The sequence below is a fragment of the Myotis lucifugus genome, unplaced genomic scaffold (assembly GCF_000147115.1).
Source record: "Myotis lucifugus unplaced genomic scaffold, Myoluc2.0 scaffold_6, whole genome shotgun sequence".
Lineage (NCBI taxonomy): Eukaryota > Metazoa > Chordata > Mammalia > Chiroptera > Vespertilionidae > Myotis > Myotis lucifugus.
Window position 1 is genome coordinate 12,802,772 of NW_005871054.1, and position 18,425 is coordinate 12,821,196.

Genomic DNA, 18,425 nt, shown 5'->3' on the forward strand with positions numbered 1-18,425 from the left:
GGGCAGAACCAGTGATCGGGGGGAAATGAGGGTCCCCTGCCCAGGCCTGACACCTCTGGCAGAGGCATCAGGCCTGGGCAAGGGGCCGATCCTGCGATTGGAGGGTGATGGGGGTCAACGCCTGAGGGCTCCCAGTATGTGAGAGGGGGCAGGCTGGGCTGAGGGACACCCCCCCCCCACCCAGTGCACGAATTTCGTGCACCGGGCCCCTAGTATACTATATAATCAGGAATGAGTCACCAGACTATCCAACACCAAAACTAAAGGGGATAAGGAACACCTGAACTTTGAAAGAAGCAATTTTAGAACATGAAAGGGGAAATTCTCCTTTACTCCTTGACTTATAAATTTGTTATACCAAGAAGTACTAGAGAGATGAACAAAATAAATGCTATAGGAATTTAGGTAACTGCAATGATAAAGAACTAAGAGAGATAGAGCTGTTTAGGATATATCTGTGATATTTTAATGATGCTGTACTTATGATTATTTTTATCCTTCTACAAAAACATTTCTTGGTTTGTTTAGCAAAGAAGTCTTCTGAACGAACCATACTAGGTCTTTTCTACTATGACAAAACTACATTGTGCCAGTATCTAGCACAGTACTGGTAGAAAGTCGCCTATTAGCCTTTGCTTGAGTTGTTTCCCTCTTGTACTGGAGAGAGGTATGGCCTTTAGAAAATTGATGTTGTTGACTTAATATCTGAATATTTAATTTGGATGAGGAAGTCATTTGAGCAATGCAGATAATTGTCATTAATAAATAAACAAATTGAATGAATTGCTAATAGCAATGGGATGTTAATGTGTATGATGTAATACTGGGTTAAGACTCCTGAGTTCCATTGTGGCTTCTGCTACTGCCCAAGAAATGCTTCATTACCTTTGATAAATAAAGATAAACCAAAACAGATAAACAAGGCTAACCAAGACAGACAGCTGCCTTAATAGGCCGCTTTGGTATTGCTTCAACCCATACTCTTTAAATATGTGTTTAATATTTAGTTAAAGACAGCCTGACAACCACAGAGGAAAGAGGATAGGATCAGTCTTTTTTCTGTTGGCTTGAACAATGTAGTTCTGACCTAAACTTGTACCCTCTGCTTAGTAGAAGACCTCTTTAGTAACCACACTCTACCCCTCTTTGAAGGCAGGTGAGTGAACTTCTGTTGTTACTTGAGCAACTCTCTTAGGAGTCTCCCACCCCCAAGAAATTTCCTGAAAGGATCCTAGTAAGCATAATAATTTCCATTCATTACATTTCAGTATACATATTGATCCAGTATGCAGATTGAGTATACACTTCATGTACAGAATGATGCCTGGAGTTCCACCCTTACTTTAACTCTTCAGATAAAACAAAAAGAAGAGTGCTAGTACTACTATAGCAATAGGCATAGATAGTCACCAGATTGGCATTCCATGAGGGCAGAGATTTTGTGTTACTTCTGTATCCATAACATCTAGCTCAGTGTGGGCAGACAGAGTGTGTTTACTCAATGCTGATGGAAATAGTGCATGGGTGATTGAAGGAAGATAACACTGGGTCACTCTCTGATTCTCTTTATTTGGTCCATAAAGGCACCTTAATGACCACCATACTTTGTTATTACACTGACTCATGGTGAGAATCAATTCATGTTTAAAAGAGGAGGCATCCTGGGAAGAGGGGTATTCATTTCTTGCTAGCCAACAGCATAGGAATTTCAGGTTTTCAAGCCCAACCATTTAAACTATTCTGTTTTTTCTGAACAGCTCAATCTGCATTGTATTAGATTGAGCTATATAAAAAAGCCTATTTTAAACCATTTTTGACCTACAAAGAGGCTAATCATAGTGGAAACTGCATTGTTTTCAGCATGACTTGGTGGAGTACATGGAGGTCAGATTCTGGCGTTCTGTGAAACTTTAGAGAGCCACCTAACTCTCCTATGTCTACTCATTTCATAACTATTGAGCTTCTATTATATGCAAGACTCCGTGGGGAACACTAAGATGTGCGAAACACAGTTTCTGCCTCCTTTAGGCTCACAGTTTACTTGGGGAGATGAAAATTCACCTGCAAAATATTATATCCAAAGCAGTATATGGTGCCCTCAAAGTTGTTTTTTTTTTTTAAAGTAACTTCATCCCCAGCAAGAAATTACTTCCTGCTGCAATAATCAGGAGAGAAATATAGGAGAGGACAGTTGAGCTTGGGCTTAAAGAATGATTAAGTTTCATTAAGCAGAGAATTGAGGAAGGCAGTTCAAGCAAGTCACATGGCAGGAGCAAAGGTGCAGAGGCTAAAAACACCAGCTATTTTTGTGTGGCTGGACAGATGGTTTGTGTGGGTGGGCTGTGGGAGATAAAGCTAGAAACCTGTTTCTTCCATGGCATGTAGTAGGCACTTTTTCATTTGAGTTGCTACACTGAATAAATGAAATAAGGAAGACTGGTAGAAAGAACCTAGAATGGGAATCAGGAGGCCAGACATGAATTTTGTCACCAATTCTGACTCCTTCAAACAAATCACTATGGAGTGGCGTTGTTTTCAACTGTCAAAGGGAGGTAATTTGTCTAGTCCCTAGGTGGTTCTGAGAGTTACAAGGGTGACTTGAGCAATCAGAAGGAAAACCTTGGAAAAGGAAAACTGCTGTATCTTTTCTCCGAACATAAATTGCTATGGATTAAAGTAAATTTAGATATATTTGGTAACAACAAGTCTGTGTACCTTCTCCCTAAAATACTTACTGCAGGATAATCTCATTTCTCACAGTGAAGTAGCTGGGGAGGTGGGAAAAACACAGAATCCAACAATTTTTTTAGATGGAGGCATGGACAGACCATGTGGAAATAGCTGCTCAATGTCAAATGAAAGGCTCATCACCACACCTGAGGGAAGCCAGGGGAGGAAGCCTCCTGGAAGCAGGAGATCAAATGGAAGGATTCATTGAGCCCCAGGAATATCATCAGATTGCAAAAGCTTCCTGGTGTCCTTCCAATTCTGCCCTTGCTCCAGCAGCTCGTGACCCATGCACAGGTTTCTGATGTGGAGCAGGGAGAAGTATTTTTTTCTTTGCCTGAGACTTCCCTGGAGCCAATCGACTTTGGCAGCCAGCCACCAGGGCAGGATGGGTGTGCCTCCATCCTGCTTCTTGGATGATGCTTGCTCTTCTCAGCCAGCTTTCCTCAGCTCTTAGGTCCCAGTGTGGACTCTACCAGGCCAGAGTCTAAGAACAGCTCCACATTTCCTCAATGATACTTGGTTTGATGGATTCTCCTCTGCTGACTCAAAACAGGTTAGATGCCCGCTAAGACATGCCCTATGCAGATCTCAGGAAATGTGGGTTTTTTTGGTGCTTACACTCTGTGGGTATGAGAAGGTTACCATATGGAGTTTTCATTGACACTCCTGACCAGAGTCATGGCCATCTGTCAGGTCCATGACCAGAGGAGCTCATTTCCCACAGTGCAGTGAATTATTCAAGACAATCTAGACCAAACCCTATAGAGCAGAGCCTCAAGGACTCCAGTTTTCATCATGGAGTAATTCTTCAGGTATCTTCCTCCTAAGCGAACATGGAAGCCTCCATCTCAAGTTGAGCTTATGGCTGTTTCAGGAAAGGAAATGAGGACTGAGCAGAGATGCCCTGCATCTGCTGCTTCTGTTCCGTAGGCAAGCCGATTTGGGGCATGTCTCAAATTGGGAAAATCCTGAGCTCCTCCATTCAACCTGTTGTTGAGAAGCACGAGTCACAAAGGGAGAGGTCCAACATATTGGGGAAGTACCTGACATCATGCCGAAGAGCAGTGCTGCTGGTCACCAGGTACGGACAGGATGAAAACAAACATTTCTTCCATCTAAAGAACTAGAGCCACACTTATCTGGACCGTTGAGAAAGTTTCTCCAAAAGTTCAAGTGAATAAGAAATGTTCGGTCTAGGCAAGTTCTGTATCGTGTAAATCTATTGGTCTGGGAAACAATTTCAAATGCCCCCATTTAACTCTGAGGGAAAAAATAACTGTCATTTCCTTGTGTGCCTGTCATTATTATTCCAGAAGGATTGGCTGGTGCTCATGATATGTGTCAGTTATCACAAGATGATGAGTTTCAGAAAATTATTGTTTATGGCAGTTGAGAGTGTGTCAGTGTCCTGCTTTCGTAAAAGAAGATAAAGGTTAGGCCTGAGGTGTAATTCCAAGAAGACAAGCACAAAGCCCGAGGTTGAGCTATTAGGAGGCCTGGCATTTCACAGCAGAGCTGCCATGAGCAACATCAACAATAATTAATAACACCTCGGAATGCAGCAGGGTGTTTGGCTGCCCAGAAAAGCTCTGTCAAGACAGGTGAGGGTCTGGGCCTCAGGTTGTAGATTTGCAGGCTGACGCATGCAGGAGGACCAGGGTCAGATGAGGTCTCTGAATAACAGGGATAAGGATTCTCTTGTCTGACTCCCAATAACATAGTAAGATGAAGTAGTGAGAAGCATATGGACATGCTCTGTAGAGGTCTGTCCCCCAGAAGTTTGCAGTGTATAGATTTGTGTATTTGATTATTCATAGCTTGTTTTGTATAATGATATATATTTATAGTAGATTTATGTCAAGAATGTTATTCTTTTCTCCCATTGTGGATTATACTGAAATTTTTAAGAAGCATGTTTTTAGCATCAGAAATAGTTCAGGATATATATGACGTTTCCACTCCTCAAACAAGGTGAATTTTAATTCTCTGATATTTACCTTCTAGAAATGTGTCCAAAATAATTTTAGTAAAGCACAGTTCCATAAGCAACACAATGGACACTGTTCCATAAGCAACACAATGGACACTGGAATGCTTGGGCAGGATTGTACCCAGGCTTCCTTTGTGTCTGACTATTGGATTCTTCTTCCATATTACCCCTGCCTGCTCTGTTCACTTCTTCACTGTGCCCCTCAGTATTGATGGACTCATTTCCTTTGGAATTGTTTAGCGCATCTGCTTTGTGACACTTCTTTTCTAGTAAGCCCAAAGCTCCCGGGCACTGGGATATGGTGTCTTGTTCACCAGGATTTCCCCATAGCAGGGACTGGTTCTCTCCCATCCAGCCTTGGACACTCATCTGGCAGAGGCACACTCTTCACCTCCTGTCTTCTCCCCAGGCTTCTTGGAGGGGGGCTGCTATTAGCTAACTGGCCTCAGATTACCATCCAACCTCGGGGGTGCAACAGGGCCACAGGCAAATAAGTCTTTATTCACAGTAAAAAAGTTCAGTCATAGCCAAAGCTAATTCACAGACTATGGAGTCCACTAGGAATTATCAGGTGGCTCATCCATTGAGTCTCTCTGTTCTCTCATGTGCTCTCCCTTTTCCCTACCCTTCTTCTCTCTATCTCATGCTTAATTTCTATGAACCAGTCAGAAAGCCTTGAAAGTGGAAGAAAATCTTCTATATCTATCTTGAACATTGTGCACAAGCTAAAATTAAAAAAAAGCAAAATATACTGCCCTGTCTGGTGATGTTCAGTGGTTAGAGCGTTGTCCGAGAACTGAAGGGTTGTGAGTTTGAGTCCCAGTCAAGAGCAAGTACCTGGGTTGGATCCTACCCTGGTTGAGGCACGTGGGGGAGACAACCAATCAATGTTTCTCTCTCACATTGCTGTTTCTCTCCCCCTCCCTCTCTCCCTTCCACTCTCTCTAAAAAAAATTTTTTTTTAAATCAGTGGAAAAAAGTATCCTTGGGTGAGGATTAACAACAGCAACAACAAAGCAAATTATACTGTTAAGCCCTGACATTGCCCTTGAGTCTTTGTAGTCAGTGGGTGGTTTCATTGCTCAAGAGCTGGTAAAGTTGGGAAGTGGACATGGGTGGTGGTGGTGATTGGATGCCCATTAGAGAATATTGGAGCCTTTCTCTGAGCTTCACCTGTAGTATAGCCCAAAATTATTTGGATCCATTTTGGGGCAACTGCTTGGCCTGGAATTGTCCTCTAAGTGTTTTTTTTTAATTGGCTGTATTTAGCAGAGTATAGTTAGTGTTTTTAATAGACTGAAAATGATATCCAGATGCTTCACAAAAGGAGGGGCCCTTCTTCCAATTCCCAGCCTGCCACAGTCATCCTGAGCCTGGTCCCTTCCACTAGACAGTTGCCCTGAGCTCTCTGGGGGTCTACCTTGGGAGACCGTCTGGGAGCTCCAATTGGTCCCAAACCCAAGGAAGGAAGGCGAACCATCTGGAATGCATTGTCCAGATTGGCTCCACATTGCCCAGGCACCCCAACAGCTTTTTGTGACTGTTCAAGGCTTGGATTTAATCCACCAGGCTCTCTAGTCAGAGGCTTCCAGATGTTTCTTTGTCTCCTTCCAGAATTTGGATTCCACAGAGGCACAATAACCTGACTTAGGTGGCAGGCAGGATAAATGTTGGACACCAAGGTCAAACCTCTGGTGAACATCCATGTAGAAAGAGCTATAACCCAGGGCCAATACACATGACCAGTGGCCCCAGATCTCCAGTTCATTTGCCAGCAAGGGTATGAAGGGAGTAAGCTAGGCACTAGGCCTTTGGGAGTGGGCACCTTAGCTGTGGGAACAGGACCTGATTCTAAGTCCCACTGGGTGATGGGGTGAGTGGGCCGGACTGAGCTATTTATGTACTGAAGCAGCAGGGCCAGTGATGTTGGACTGGGGAAGGCAGGGGAAGAGGAAACAATGTAGAGGCTGGTAATCTTCAGCCACAAAGGATAACATGTTTATTATTAGACTAGCACCTCCCTGGCACTCTGGCCAGGCACCAGCCTGAAGTGGTGGGAAAAGCACCAGATTAGAAGTCAGGAATCTCTGTTCTAGTCTGGCTTTAGCTAATAACCATTGTGAGTCCCTGGGTGTGTGCTTTTATTAACTGTTGGGCTTCAGTTTCCTCATCTGTGACGACATCAGGAGGTTGGCCAAAATCAGTGGTTCTCATCAGCATCATTTGGTAACTTACGAGAAATGCAAATCTCAGGCCCCAGCCCAGAGCTACTGAATCAGAAACTCTGGGAGTGGGACCGAGCAATCTCTGTGTTAGCAAACCTCCAATTGATTCTGATGAACAAGGAGTTTGAGAAGCACTGAGCTAAATAATTTCTAAGTGCCTGCATGCTCATACACCTTTGGATCTGTTAGGAGAGATGAAATCAATCTCTCTGTCCCTCTGTTTCTCTCTCTCTACGCGCCACACACACACACACACACACACACACACACACACACACACACACACACCTCAAGCCACATAAAACTTGGCCACCCATAAAATACCAGTCTTCTGATCGTGTAGTTAGAAGCCCCAGGAGCAGGTTCTCACTACATGTCCCAGAAACCCAGACTATGTCCTTTTTCTCTTCAGCCTGTCACTAAAATCAGAGCCTGCCTCCGAAATGGCTACATTAGTGTTCTAGTCAGCAGGTGGCAAATTGTATGGTAAATTCTTGTCTCCCTACCTCCTGCCCAATTAGCCAGAGATAAGATAGGAAGATTTAATCTTTCCCACAAGCAAGGTCACAATCTGGAATCGTAATAGAAGCCAGTTTCCATCCTGACTCCTTGAGGCTGCTCAGCAGCGATTGGCTCGCGGCAGGTGGGTCTGCCTGGTAGCAGGGATATAATAGGCAAAGCGGTGCAGGGAGGAGAACCAAAAGGGAAGAATAGCTGTGCTAAGCCTGTTGCCTTCTAGTTAAAAAAATTATAGATCTATTTATAACCTGTCTTGCTCCACAAAGGATTTGAGGCACTGCCTTCTTCTTGGAAAACCCCTGATGCCAATACTTGGCATCTGAGACTCTGGACTTCCTGCCAGGAGCCAGGGGCCAAGTTTTGTTCACACAGCCTTTTGGAGGGTGCTCCAGGCGGTCTGCTCCAAAGCACCCCTCTATTTGCCCTTCCCTTCCTTCTGCTTGCTCCCAACAGAGAACATGTGGTCTCCATGATCCTGTTTCTTTTTGTTTTTAAGCCACATGACCTACTCCTGCCGTATGTTTTCCCATTCAGAGCAAATAAACAAGATCCCCCAGGAAAATGTTCAAAAGCCCAGCTTGTGGAGTGGTTGCCAAGGTCCATGCTTAGGGGCATTCTTTACCTTCTCTCAGTAATCTGGGCCGAGTGATTGATCACTCATCAGCTGGATACATTCTCTGAGTTGATTTGGGTTGGGAGGGCAGAATTTAAATAATACATGGTAAGTGCCTACAAGAGAACAAGTTCCATAGTAAATGCTTAATAAGTGTCAGCTAAACAAACAAAAATGGACATGCATTGGAACCATCTACATTCTCTTTGGGAGAAAACTGGCTGGTACTGTGGATTCACCTAGGTTTGTCTCCCCGCAACACTAAGAGAAGCCTGTGAGTTCGAATCCACAACTCTGGCCTATTTTTACATTTTCACTTATCTCCTTAGCCCTGAACAGTATTCATCAATTAAATCACTGCTAGTTTTTCTCTTTTTCACAATAAATTATTCCAGTTCCTAAATGAACCTCCACAAAGGAGGCTTATGATAGAGGTTTAGCACATTTATGATGACCCTGGGCGCCTGGGCTAATAAAAACAAGCAGAGATGGCCTCATAGCACTTCTGAAATAAGCTTCCGCATACCAGGTGGTCTTGTTCTGGCTCCCGGAGGCCTTGGCTCCTGCACTTCAGATATGCTCGGGTTGCTGGCACCACCTTTCATCACCTGCTCTGCTCCAAGCGGCCCTCCCTGTGTTGCGGTAGATGCTCCTGCTGCTCCTGCTGTTTGTCCATGACGCTGCCTGCTAGGGTTCTTTTTGAAACTTGACACACCATTTAAATTTTTTTTACAGGAAAGATCCAAGAAAAAAGAATAGGCAAGACATTTTTTAAAAAGAAAAGAGCCTTAACTTACCAGATATCAAGACATTAATAAGCTATAAAATTTAGAACTGTGTTATTGATGCAGGAATATATTAACAGACCAATGGGATACAAGAAAGAATCCAGAAAGAGACCCACACATATATAAATATTCTAGAGGCCCGGTGCACGACATTCATGGACTCGGGAGGGGGATGGAGGGAGTCCCTCAGCCCAGCCTGCACCCTTTTGCAGTCCGGGAGCCATGGGTCGGTGAGACAGCCGTGGAGGCGGGAGAGGCTCCTGCCACCGCCGTGAGCCCGGCTTCTAGCTGAGTGGCACTCCCCCTGTGGAAGTGCACTGACCACCAGGGGACAGCTCCTGCATTGAGCGTCTGCCCCCTAGTGGTCAGTGCACATCATAGCGATCGGTTGTTCTGCAATGTGGTCAATTTGCATATTACCCTTTTATTATATTGGATGACAGAGAAGGCTCTAAAGGTAGACAAGGGAGATGAGGGTCCATCAAATAAGTGGTACTAGAAAATTGGTTTCAGTTAATATGGGAGAAAAAATGGATCCCTATTAGGTACAAAAAATAGTTTCTGATGGAATAAAATTTAAATGTGAAAGGCACAATATAAAAAAATCTTTAAAAATATTTTAAAAGAATAACTATCAACTCAGGATAGGAAAGAGGATCTCAAATACATCACAAAAAGCACATACCATAAAGGAAATGATTAATACTTTTTTCTACATTAAAATTTAAACTTTTATTCATCAGAATTCACCTTAAAGAGAGAATAAAAAAATACGTATGACATATATAATTGGTAAATAATTAGTGTCCAGAACATATGAAGGATGCCAAAGAATCAAAAACAAAGAGAAACGCCCCAAAAGAAACGTAGACAAAATACATAAACAGGTGTTCGAAGAAAGGAAACACAAATGGCCAATGAGATATCTATTTCATATCCACCAGATCAGCAAAAATTTTAAAGTCTAACAATAACAAATGCTGGAAAGAATGTGAAGAAACCAGAGCTCTCATACCTTTTCAGTGTGAGTATAAATTAGTGTAGGTATAGGAAAACAATTTTGTATTTCTTGGTAAGGGGTACACTCTACAACCCAGCTATTTACATCATGATATATACCCTGGACTCTCTATTTCCATATCCATATCCATATCCTTATCCATATCCACACCTGGAAACATGTACAAGAAAGTTTCATGCCACATGTTCAAATAACCAACCCAAATGTCCATCAACACTGAATGAACATGCAAATTTTGATTTGTTGATTCAATGCCATACTATACAGCAGTGACAATGAATAATTGCTATGCACATTAATATGGATGAATCTCACAAAATAATAATGAGTGAGAAAAGCAAGACAAAGAAAAATACACTGCTGTTTCTTTTATGTAAATGTCAAAACCCAGAAAAACTAAAAATATATTGTCAGGGACATAGATATGTATTAATCAGTGCTCTGGCAAGGGAGAGATGGTATAACAACCCGGGTGGTTATAATCACTTATTAAAGGGATTCTACAAAAATGTGAGTTTAGTTAGGGCATGTCTTCTGAATGAGGGCAGAAAATTAGCTCGTGGGGGCAAAAAATATTCTTTTCATGTACAAAGTACAGAAGCGATGTACAGTACATAAATAGATATGCAGTACAGTATGTCTGTGCTATTAAAATTTAATGGTGGGGAAGATGAGTATGGAAAAAATCTGAAAAGGCTACTTAATGGGAGGTGATAATGAAAAATATGATTGAGAAACACTAGGTTTGGGAAACCAACAAAGAGTGGTACAGTGCCCTAGGGCTAACCACACAGTCAGGCAGTGTTAGCATCCCCAGGCCTGAGGAGCAAGGCTAGGGGAAGATGGGAATAGCTATGTGGAAGGGCTGCCTGCCTTTGGTAGAGGATTGCAACCAATTTACGGAGGGTGACTCAGCAGGGAGGGAGCACAGGAGCAAACACCCGACCTCATTCTCCTCATCCTCAGATCTCCTGTTTGTGCTTCACTTTTGCCAAACCCATCAGGAAGTGAGGGGTCAAGGGAGCCCCTGGTGGGACACAAGGCAGGATGGAGAAAATGAAAATGGATCTGGAGGGGCAAGTAGACATTACATAGAAAATACATAGGAAATGTGGTAAAATTCCAAGGGACAAAGGAATTATTGGTACACATTTTAGGATTGTGGTTATCTCTGGGCAGGAAGGGAAGGGTATATGGGGGCTTCAATAATTTGATAATATTCTATTAAGTTGGGTGGGTGGGTTCACAAGTGCTTATTCTTTAACAATACATACATATTTATATTTATTTGCATATGTAATCCATTTCATATAATATTTTTAGAAAGTTAACATGGTAGTAACTAGGTAGGAGAGGTAAAATGAAAAGAAGCGATCATTGGATCTGGAGACAGAAAGAGGATTAGAATCTAGGTTTTACCACTAACCAGTTGTTTGAGATTAAGCAAATAAGTTAGCTTCTTTAATGAACCTCCTAAACTCAGCTTCCCTGGCATCTTTGTCCAATCTGTGCTCTGAGGTCAGAATCTAGTCCACAGCTATTTAAAAATCTTGCCTTGCCCTAACCGGTTTGGCTCAGTGGATAGAGCGTCAGCCTGCGGACTGGAGGGTCCCAGGTTCAATTCTGGTCGGGGGCATGTGCCTTGGTTGCGGGCACATCCCCAGTGGGGGGCGTGCAGGAGGCAGCTGATCGATGTTTCTCTCTCATCGATGTTTCTAACTCTCTATCCCTCTCCCTTCCTCTCTGTAAAAAATCAATAAAATATATTTTAAAAAAAATCTTGCCTTGACTCTGGAACGCTGGCAAACTCTAGCAGAATTAAGAGTTCATAAATGCAGTTTCCTAGGAATGCTGATGCTTCATATGAGATGCTTAGCAAATCCCAAAGAGATAGTCAGTATACATATATATACATACACATACACACACATATATATACACACACACGGGTGTGTGTGTATATATGTGGGTATGGATGTGCATGGATATGTGTGTGATCCTTTCCCCCACCTAGGCTAGGTGAGTACAAATTGCACAGGGAGTTAGGAAGCGGCCTTCCAATTCACGGCTCCTAGAATTTCAAGGTGCACATGATGCTGTAGATTTTATTGCTTCTCATAAATATTATCTTATTTCCCCCTCATGGGCAGTGCTCTCCCAGGGTGCAGGGGAGGCCATGCAAGTCCAATCGGTTTGTCTTGGCCTGCCCAGGGATAAAGCACAGTGGCACTGGCCCTCCTCAGGCACTGGCAGCCTGCCAGTGGGGGAGCACACAGGCTGCAGAGGCACACTGGCTCCAGTGCTGGGGCAGAAGGGGTGGAGGAGTAGTGATGGAGAAATCTAGGTGATGTAGAAACCCCTTTAGCGCTCACTGGGTTTTTCCCTTTTCTGCCTCTCACAGGGCCTGGTTTAGGAGAGTGAGAGCATGGCTATACAACTGCTGCCTCGTTGGGAAGGATGGAATATCTAATGTGCTCCTGATTAATACACCAGGAGTACTAATCATTTATTTGCTGTTAGTGTGGTCTAGGTTCTTGAGAGATTTGGGCTGGGCAGGAGGAAGTCCTCCTTTGAGAACAGGGGTAATTAATGACTGGGTCAGAAGCTCTTAGATGGCAGCTCCCTGATTTTATAGATGTTCAAACTGTAGCCCAAAGAACTTAATTGACTCGTCCCAGGTCACACAGCTCATTTGACAGCACACCTCATGAGTCCTTTCTTTTTTTAAGGATTGAATCATCCAGGAAATGTTCATTAATTTTTACATGAAATGAGAGCAAATTAGCAACTGGATTCTCTGTCTACCAATCCTGGTACCTCTTGCAAGTTATTCACCCTCCATTTCTTCCTCTGTAGATTGGGATAAATGACACCTCCCAGGACCACTGGGAGGCTAAGTTAATGTGTGAGGCATCTATCTTGGGCGGGCACTCCAAGGGCTTAGTAAATGCTGGTTCCCTTCTTCCCTCACTATGGTTTTCTCCTCCCTGCCCTTTAAACTCACAATAAACAAAAATAAAGCAAGTTCACACTTATTTCATTGACAGGCTCACCTCAAATCTATGCTGTAATGAAATGTAAATAGAAATGTCCTAGGCAGCCCAGATAAGTCAATGGCATTGTGACAGGCATTGTGGGAAGGACACTGGGAACAGGGCTGAGGGGTGGGGTGGGTGTGGATTTACTGAGCAGGAAAGGCCTCTAGATGGAAGGTCAGAGAGACTCTCTTCACAGTTAAAAAAAGAAATGTGCTGAAGGAGGAGAGACCTCAGCGAGGGGAGGGAAGATGACTGTGACCGCAGAGATGACTAACGATGCTCCCTTCCCTGGTGAGGACTCTGAATGCCATCGTGGGAGTTGGATTAAGCAAGGAGGCCAGTGATGACTGAGCGGCCCACAGGTCCCAGGAGGGCAGCAAGCAGGGCACTCAATATCAGTCCCCAGGGGAGGAATGGGGTGTCATAAGGGAGGGGCTGCCTGGGGATGAAGGCCAAGGAGAGAACCTCCCTCCTCTGCAGTACCATGACCCAAGGAAGGACATGCCCACCGGGTCTGTCTTTGGTGGCATGGGCAGAGAGGGGCTGGCCAGCTTCATATCCCAGCCACCAAATTAGTGATTCTAAAAACTGTTTTATCTATTATGCTCCTTAAGCTCTTTTGTCAGAGATGCTTAGCAATGGAAAGCAGACTACTTGATTTGTGTAATAGTTATTTTCACATATAGCATACATTAAAACAAAAGTGCCATAAAAATATTAGTGTGGTCTCTTTGTAACAACAATAGGAAGCACCAAGATTTCATTGTCATGCTATGTCTATAGGATCTGTAGGACAAAACACAACGTTCGTGGAAAAGTGTTAGTAAGATTGGACTGAAGAGTCACTCAGGGCAGAAATGCAGACCTGAATGCACCATGCGGGTGAATCACCCTTTAGCCCAGCTGAAGCCCAGTTCCAGTCTCTTCTTGGAAGCTTTCTTAGCAGAACCCTAGAGACACATGATGACTTTAGCTGAGTTCCCTCAGAAAACATCAGTCTGTGGGAAACAATTCAGTGGCCTTTGACCACCAGGGTTCCCAGGTGCTCATTTCCTCCCAAGAAACCTCCCCCTTTCCATTGCAGGGTAATCTCCCGGTTGTTGTGTTCCCTTCTGCCACGTGGTGGCTCCACTCTGCAGCATCCCACCCACAACCCAAACCCAGGAAACCAGGGTTGAAATGCCAGGCACCAAGGCTGCTGCAGCCCTCATCCAAATCCTCCACATAGACAAGGCGAGGGCTTGTTTATTGTCTCTCTTAGTTCAAAAAAGTAAAGCCTGGAGTTTTGAGACCAATGGTCAATCCTCAAAGTCCTCTTCACCATTTCACCCCAGCAGGGTGGAGCATCCACCCAAAGCGGAGACATGGAACTTGCCAATACTAGATGTGAATGATTTGAGGAGGGCAGCATCCAGGGAAGAAATAGAAATGAAAACCAAGTACCTTTCAATCCAGCTCTCTATCCGAAAGGGCTTAGGAGAGATGAAGAGTCCATTTGGAGGCAAAGCAGTGCAGCCTGGAATAATTACCTGAGCCCGAGAGCACAGCTCTGGCCACTTTTTAAGCGATGAGAGAGGAGGGAAGGGATTGTGGCTTGGCTGGACAGCCAGTGTTCACTCACTATTTACTGTTCTTGTAACTCACCCTGGAGAAGGGCTCTTGTTCTCTTTCTGCTGCTATTTACAACTCTTACTAGGTTTCCAAAATGTAGCTTAACGCCCTCTCTGGTAAAGAACTTGGGGTGAGTTCCTAGGGGTTGGCCAGGACTCTAGAGCTATTTGTGAGCATCATTACCACATCTCTTCCTGGAGAGATTCCTCTCACCTCACCCATCCCTGGCCAATCCTCTTTGCCCTCAAGGCCCCTCCACTTAGGGCACATAGAGTAATGTGCCTTGTCTGGAATCAAAGGGCATGATCAAAAATAGAGCGGGAGAAGGAAGAGGGCTGAGTTTAGTTAGTCAAAAATGAGCATCTAAATGGATGAAGACAGAGAGATAACAGTGGTTTCGAGTTGGCAAGCCAGAGGTGGTCATGGTAGAAATCTGGAACACGAGTGGAGCCTGCCCCTGCCCAGGCTTTCTACCATAGGAGGCAAGAATAGACCACAGCCATCTCAGCTCCAGGCCCAGGTACCTTAACTTTCCAATCTGGGGCTTCTGAGGACTTCTTCCTGGAGGTGAGGGCTTGTTTATTGTCTCTCTTAGTTCAGCAAAGTAAAGCCTAGAGTTTGGGGACCACTGGTCAATCTTTAAAGTCCTCTTTACCATTTCTCCCCAAAAACCTATCAGGTCTCTCATGCAAATAGGATCTTTAGGCCTGTCCTCCTGTCCCTAAGTTCAGGGTGTCTTATGTACCCCCTCCCCCAGACTTTTACTGCTTTACTCATTTGGCCATTTCCTTAAACTTCCAGTTATATTTTTTATAAATATAGCAAATAATATATGTATTGTCATTCCAAATAAGTAAGGTACTTTATGTTTAAGTATTCAGGATTTAGTATGTTCTAGACCAGTGATGGCGCACCTTTTGAGCTCGGCGTGTCAGCATTTTGAAAAACCCTAACTTAACTCTGGTGCCGTGTCACATATAGAAATTTTTTGATATTTGCAACCATAGTAAAACAAAGACATATTTTTGATATTTATTTTATATATTTAAATGCCATTTAACAAAGAAAAATCAACCCAAAAAAATGAGTTCGCGTGTCACCTCTGACACGCGTGTCATAGGTTCGCCATCACTGTTCTAGACCCTTTGCTTAGGGCTGTCTATAGATTATTTCATCAAATCCACATAACAACCCTATGAGGTAGGTATCATCATTTATATCCCCACTTTTCTAGGGGACCTAGGGAACAGAGATGTCAACAAACTTCTGGCTCCTTGTGTGGGTTGAGCAAGTTATAACCTCTTTGTGCCTCAGTCTCCTCGTCTGTAAATGGGATGAATAATAAAAACACCCACCTGGTAAGATTGCTATGAGAACCAAATGAGCTGATACGTGTCAGATGCTCAGAACAGGGCCTGTCCTGTGTGTGTTTGCTAAATAATAAATGAATATCTAAATGGCAGCGCTGGATATAACCCAAGTGGTCTGATTCCAGAGTACCCATTCCTAACTGCTCGCCATTTCCTTCCGGATTGCATCCTGTTCTGTTTCTTCTGAAAGCTTTGGCAGAGCCTTTGATTTCCACTTTAAAAGACAGGGAAACAGCTATAGACGGTGATCGGTCCAGGACGACACACAAGTTTCTCTTCCTGAGAGTTACATGGTGACACTTTATGTATTCTTCTAGGCCAGGCTCTGCTCTGAGCACTTCACACAGATTATCTCATATGGTTCATATGGAGTCTTAGGAGGTAGGCACTGTTATCCCATTTTACAGATGAGGAAACTAAGGTGCAGACCAGCCTGACTCTGTTGTCCTATTGTCTTCTACCCAAGCCCTCCCTTAAGCCTGAAGCCAACCAGTTCTGCTGGCAGGAGCTCTGGGACAGTAAAGCTGAAAGTCCTGTGCTATGGGAAATCGCTCAGCCCTGACCAAACCAGGGCAGCTGGTCGCCTCCCCATTGCACAGCCCTGCGGCCACTTTCTGACCCAGTAGAGTTTTGTTCATGGCGCTTGGTGATCCTTGCAGCTCCCTAGAGATCTCCATAGAATAACCTTACTTCTCTAAATGATCTCTCAAATCATTTTAATTTAGCCACAACTGCATCCCTTTTTAAATCATAAGCACATAATGAGCATTATTAGGGAGACTCTTTCCTGATGGAGGAGATCTCTAGGGTTCACTTTTCTGACACACTGATGGCACATAACCAGCCAAGTCAGCAGTTTTTTCTCTGCCCTTCACAGATGACCCACAAAGCTATTATTTTTCCCTTCACATTTTCACTCTCCTAATGGTTTCCGTTCAGCCAAATGCAAGCAGCAGAATAAAGAGATCTGAGCTTGGCACTGGGGAGACAGCATGAGTAGAAGAAAGGACATGGACTTTGAGGGCAGAAAGACCCACCTGCGAATCCTGTCTCTGTCATGTCATTTTGTGTAAGTTCCTCAACCTCCCTGAATACCGTCTGTAAAAGGATAATCAGAGGTCAGTGACGATGCATACACAGGGACTTGCATAGGGTGGGGTGTAATGGATACTAAATGGCTGATGAGATAGGCTATGGTTTAAGATTGGAGTGTCCGATGGGCTAGCAGGATCCTGATCCTAAATTGAGTTGAGGTTTCCAGAGAGATGCTGCTGGGTGGCTGAGGCATGCCTGGTGTGGCCTTAGCCAACTTCTCTTCTTACCTTCAATGTCACTTCCCTAGGGAAGTCTTCTTACAAATTCACAGGATCCTGTACTCCTTTATACTGCTTTTTAGAGCTTGAACTCAAAATTTGGGAAATTATTTAATTTCTGTCTTTCCCGCCTGCCCATAAACTCTCTAAAGGCAGGGATCGTGTCTATCTTGTTCACTGTCGCAGCATCAGCAGCCAAATGAGTGCCTGGCACACAGGAGGCATTCAATAAATGCTTGTTGAGTGAAATCAATAAAGCAATGAAATGAGCATCAAAGGTATGTACTAGGGGAAGACATAGTCGAGTAAGGACGCTTAGGCAGTGGCAAGCCACTAGATGGAGCTAAATGCCCTGCATGTAAACTATCCAGTCGCTTCTCAAAGGGACTCAATTTCCAGTGTGAAGCGATTCTGCTGATATTATAACATCTATCTCTTATTGAGCACCTTGGTAGGCAATTTACAATGCATTTTATACATTTTCTACTAGAGGCCTGGTGTACAGATTCATGCACTGGTGGGGTCCCTTGGCCTGGCCTGTGCCCTCTCGCAATCCGGGACCCCTCGGGGGATGTCAGACTGCCAGTTTCGGTCCGATCCCTGCAGGCCAGGCCGAGGATGCCACCGGAGCATGATCGGGGCTGGGGGGGGGGGGGGGGGAGGATCACGGGAGGGCCCCAGGGCATATCTGGCCCATCTCACCCAGTCCCGATCAGCTAGACCCCAGCAGCAAGCTAACCTACCAGTTGGAGCATCTGCCCCCTGGTAGTCAGTGCGCATCATAGCGACTGGTTGAATGGTTGAACAAATGGTCGGACTCTTAGCATATTAGGTTTTTATTATATAGGATAGTTCTTACAACAACCACATGAGCAAGTATCCCATTTTTCTGATGAAGAAATAAATTTCTAGTAAGTTTTCTAAAGAATATACAACTTGTAGACAGTGTAGAAGACTCTGAACCAGGGTCTGTTAACCTCCAAGCCTGTGTCCTTTCCAGTATAGCTCAGTGTTTCCACTTTAGTGGCCTAATGCAATCAATAAGCATGCTTCTGGCTGTGACAGCTCCCCCCACCCCCAACTGATTGTTGTTGTTTTCTTTCAATTCTATTTATTTACTAGAAGTCTGGTGCACGAAATTCATGCACTCGGCGGGGGGTGGGGGGGCTCAGCCTGGCCTGTGCCATCTTGCAGTCCAGGAGCCCTT

General features: G+C 44.2%; 1 protein-coding gene across 1 annotated transcript in view; it reads left to right on the top strand.

The window, feature by feature from the left end:
• Positions 1-3,766: 3,766 nt before the first annotated feature.
• Positions 3,767-18,425, top strand: part of PIGF (phosphatidylinositol glycan anchor biosynthesis class F) — a 60,301-nt gene continuing 45,642 nt past the window's right edge. Inside the window, exon 1 of the mRNA XM_014447582.2 lies at positions 3,767-3,811. Coding sequence (XP_014303068.2) covers positions 3,782-3,811 — 30 coding nt within the window. The 5' untranslated portion in view covers positions 3,767-3,781. The remainder of the gene's footprint in view (positions 3,812-18,425) is intronic.